This window comes from Myotis davidii, unplaced genomic scaffold (assembly GCF_000327345.1).
Source record: "Myotis davidii unplaced genomic scaffold, ASM32734v1 scaffold346, whole genome shotgun sequence".
NCBI lineage: Eukaryota > Metazoa > Chordata > Mammalia > Chiroptera > Vespertilionidae > Myotis > Myotis davidii.
In genome coordinates, this window is record NW_006297386.1 from 695,153 (window position 1) to 699,896 (window position 4,744).

The 4,744-nt window shown below is 37.8% G+C and overlaps 1 protein-coding gene across 3 annotated transcripts in view; it reads right to left on the reverse strand.

The window, feature by feature from the left end:
• Positions 1 to 4,744, reverse strand: part of LOC102773004 (solute carrier organic anion transporter family member 1B3) — a 50,418-nt gene that overhangs the window by 22,844 nt on the left and 22,830 nt on the right. For all 3 annotated transcript variants that reach the window (XM_006773153.2, XM_015570092.1, XM_006773154.2), the window contains one exon: positions 3,852 to 4,094. In XM_006773153.2, the coding sequence (XP_006773216.1) occupies positions 3,852 to 4,094 (243 nt within the window). The remainder of the gene's footprint in view (positions 1 to 3,851; positions 4,095 to 4,744) is intronic.

The following is a 4,744-nucleotide window of genomic DNA, read 5'->3' on the forward strand; positions in this document are numbered from 1 at the left end:
TTAAAACCATCCCTCACCCAGGCTGGCCACACCCTGATGTGGTGAGGGTCCCCGCTGGGAGTCTTGGCCAGCCTGCAAACAGGGATGTCTGATTGCCAGCTTAGGCCCAATCCCCCGGGGAGCGGGCGTAAGCCAGCAGGTGGTTATCCCCTGAAGGGTCCCAGACTGGGAGAGGGCACAGGACAGGCTGAGGGAAACCCACTTGAGTGCACAAATTTTTGTGCACTGGGCCTCTAGTAATAATAAAACGTTGATGATGGTGAAGCTAAAGAAATTTCTACTCCTACCCATTGGTCTAAACTTGACCCAAAGACAATGAAGGTAAATGATGTTTGAAAAGAATTAGAAAGTCAAACCCTTAGCTCCAAAGGGTTAAAATCCCAGTTAATAGCCCGAATGACAAAGCAACTTAAAGTAGAAGAGCAAAAAGAAGAACAAAAGGAATTAGAGAAATCTGAAAAAGAAGATGAAGAGGAGGATGATAGGAAATCTGAAGATGATAAAGAGGAAGAAGAAGGAAAACATCAAGAGGAAATGGAACGCCAGCGTCGGAAAAGAAGATATATTTTGCCTGATGAACCAGCCATTATTGTACATCCAAATTGGGCTGCAAAAAGTGGCAAGATTCATTGTAGCATCATGTCTCTGAGCGTACTTTTGGACTACAGATTAGAAGATAAAAAGGAACATTCATTTGAGGTACTGATTTAAGTTTGAATTGGTATCCAAATGAGAGCCACACAATTTGATTGGGTAATATATCTTAAAATTCAAGGTCCTTTTTCTGTTTTTTGGTTTTTTTTCTTGCAATTTGTTATTTTGGGGGAGAAATAAAACCAGGTGATTTTTCACAAAATTAATAATAATAATAAATAATAATAATAATGAAAAAAAAAAGATAGTATAATCCAAAGCTCACAGAAATAAGAAGACTAAGGTTCAAAAATAATAAAGATCAATTTAGAACTAGGACACAGATCTTTTGTTTCCTGGTATAAAGCTTTACCACAGTAAAATACTGCCTCAGTAAAGCTGGCACTATTATATATTACCTTTCTGAAGGTGCAAGGAAAGGAAAAGAATAATGATGTGTCTCTGGTGACATTTATGACAATAATAGTGCAGCCACCTATGCCTACAAATAGATGCATAACAAATTCATAACTCTGTCCATGGCAAGAATGATGTGACCTGAATCTGTGATTAACCAGCTGTATTAGGAGCTAAAGTGGAAGGAGCTACTTAAAAAAACAGGAGTCTAAAAATACAGAACCAGATATGGCTATTGAGAGATGAATGACATGGGCTTTGAAAGGTCTGTAGATCACTAAAGGTTTTCGTTTAATATAGTCTGAATCAAGACTTCTTTCCAATGGCAACTAAAAAGTAGTTTCATCTGCTTATAATAAGAAGAAAGGAGGGTGAGGGCAAAGGGTGTAGAAGAGGAAAAAAGAAAATATAAGGAGATTTATAGCAGGAATAAATAATATTTAAAATTGTTAGGCCAAAATGCTAAACTTTTCTCCACGTGACTCCAAAATGACATGGATGCCTGACCTGTGAGGCATTCTAAATGAGTTGTGACATTGGGTCAAAAGAAATGAAGCTGATGAGTTCACCAAACCATTGAATTTTTGAGGTGGGTAGTAACTTGGGTGTTGTCTAGTCTGAACTTCCACACAATCATGATTCACTATGTATCTTCAATAGTTAGATCAATACAAGTGACATTATGTTAACAACCTCAGAAAAAATTTTGCTCCATTTTTGGCTAATTCTTATTGTTTATTATTTTTTTTTGCAATTGTTTTTGTAATTAACTGAAATATTTCTTCATAAACAATTAGTCTTATTTCTATTCAAAACATATACAACAGCCCTAGCTGGTTTGGCTCAATGCTTTGGCCTGGGGACTGAAGGGCCCCAGGTTCGATTCCGGTCAAGGGCACATGCCTGGGTTGCGCGCTCGGTCCCCATTGGGGGCTTGCAGGAAGCAGCCGATCAATGATTCTTTCTCATCATTGATGTTTCTAGCTCTCTCTCTCTCCCCTTCCCCTCTGAAATCAATAAAAAAAGTTAAAAAAAAACTTATACAACAAAGCCAATATTGTTTTTTCTAAGTGTTCTTAGTTATTTCCTAGCAGCACATAATTAAGGACCTCTTTATTTTTATGATCACTATTCTATAAACACAACTAATAGTATAGATGATGTTTACAACTGTTCTATTTTTGCATATCCATCATCCTCTCCATTCTGTTTGGGCTCACAGTCAACCAAGTTCCTTATAGCCAATCCACTACTTCTCATGGCTTTGATTTGGTACAGTGGAAACAGCCTAGACCAAGTGAAATTCTCTTGGTATTCTATTTTTAGTGTGTATGTTAAATTTCAGAAACTTCTAACTCAGTGATGTGCTGGTAAATGTTTAGCAACTGAGACTTGGGAAAGCAAGGCCTGATTTGTAGTCTTTCCAAATTTCCAAAGTAATAAATGCTAAATTCTCCCATAATATCCAATATTAAGCTTCCAGGGTAGCTGAAAAACAAACAGTCCTCTCTCACAAGCCAATAAAAGCTGGCTTCATCACACCATTGCTTTTGGATTAGAATGATGGGGAGGATAAAATAACAGTAAAGTGAGTGAGTGTAAGTACTGGTGAGAGAGAGTGCTTGGGTACATCTGAAAATATTTAATTCACTTCAACTTTTAACTTGAAAAGGTTGCCAAGGGTTTAGGCATTGCCCTGCTTTGGTTTTTATATTCCACCATTTCTGTGCAATGTGAAAACTGCACTAACACCTCCTTGTTTCAACCACCTTGTTCGGAATGCTGCTAGACATTGTCCAGATTATTGCTCCTAACTTGTTTTCCATTAGCCCTCGGGGCTTATGTTTGAAAGGACCAGCACTATCAAATGGTGGCGGATCATTATCCACTTGACTGACTTCGATAAACTTAACTACTACTATTGCTTCTGCTCCATTTTTAAATATTTATGTAAGCAAACTTCTGCTATATGATTACCAAGAAAAAAAGTTTTACTCTAATTATCTAGAGGGAAACCTCTGTCTTCCTTCTCCTTACTCCATCTCTCCATGTAACAATAGTTAACCTGCCCAATTTATAGGCACTCATAATTTCTTTTCTTAAAGAATATATTTTTATTTATTTCAGAGAGGAAGGGAGAGGGAGAGAGAGAGAAACATCAATGAAGAAAGAGAATCATTGATCGGCCACCTCCTGCATGCCTCCTACGGGGAATTGAGCCTGAAACTTGGGCATATGTCTTGACGGAGAATCAAACCACAACCTCCTGGTTAATAGGCTGATGCTCAACCACTGAGCAACACTGGCCGGGTTCATAATTTCTCATATTTAACTTTACCATTGTACTTAAAGATTGTATTGCAAGTGTCTATATGCTTCTTGGTACAATCCTAAATTGTAAATTCTATCACCAGGGCATAGTACGGTGCCTGGTACCATTTGTGAATAAGCGAATGAATGAATGACATATAACAGTCCTTTTAACCCTCATAGTGTACAGCATATTATTTTGAAATGAATGTATACTCTCTCGTTTTAGAAGCAACAGATATTTTTAGTCTTTGGTAGATTTCTCCCTGCTAAACACCACAAACCTAATCCTTTTCTCTTCAGAAAGTATATCATTGTCCAGAAAACATTTGCTAATCTTAGTAGGGATCTTAGAATAAGAATTCAGCTCACTTCAGTGCAGAACAAAGCCAACTCTAGATGATTTCAGTATGACCTATTATTTTGGAATACTCATTCCTCCCTTTCACTGGGATTAACAATTCCAAGTGACAATAAATATGAATACTTACCAGTTATGTTTTCAGTCACCTTTTGCTCATGGTCTATTGGAAAAGTCATTTGACTCCTTTCCTCATTTGTTTTGAACACATGCAAAGATACTGAAACTTTCCTTTCTTTCTGTGGTTTATCCAGATTTTTGGGAAGGAAAAAGAATGGTATGGAAGACATAATGGATAATGATCCAGCAAAAAGGAAACTAAGCCACCAAGCACCAACCCAACGAGAGTCCTTAGGAGTTATTCTGATATTGCCTACAAAAAAGAATTAGAATAGGACAATAAAAATTATTTTGAAATGCAGTAAATTCTGGGCAATAGTGGTAATGATTGATCTCCTCCATTGATAAACAAATAAACTATATTTTATCAGTTCTGAGACTCTATTTTCTTTTTTCATACTTTGTTATCTCTTAGATTAGGGTAAGCCCCAAATTTAATGGCATCATATGATTGCTGTTGTCCAGGAATCAGTCATGTCATTGCCTGAGCTGGTGTGAACTTGGTAGCTTTTCTGGTGACATGACTGGACAATTGCCATCACTGAACTTTTAAGCCTGCAAACCATTGAAATATCAGTTATGAAAGGCCTATTATTCCTTGTTATTGTCTGAAAACTATTGGCACCATCTTTGGAGGTTAAGAAAGCACCAGCATATTGAAACTAAGATGGCGGCATAGATAAACACCGGGAAATTGCTGCCTCCCACAACAATTGAATAATACTTCAAAAACACAAAACGGATATCATTCAGAACTACAGCAAGGCTGGCTGAATGTAAATTCTACAACTAGAAGGAAAGGAAAGCACACTGAGAGCCAGAGGAGCTGCAGAAGAGAAGCGCAGAGGTAGGGGGCTCGCGCGCGCGCACAGGGGCTGGCACCTGAGGACGCGGCAGTCTTTT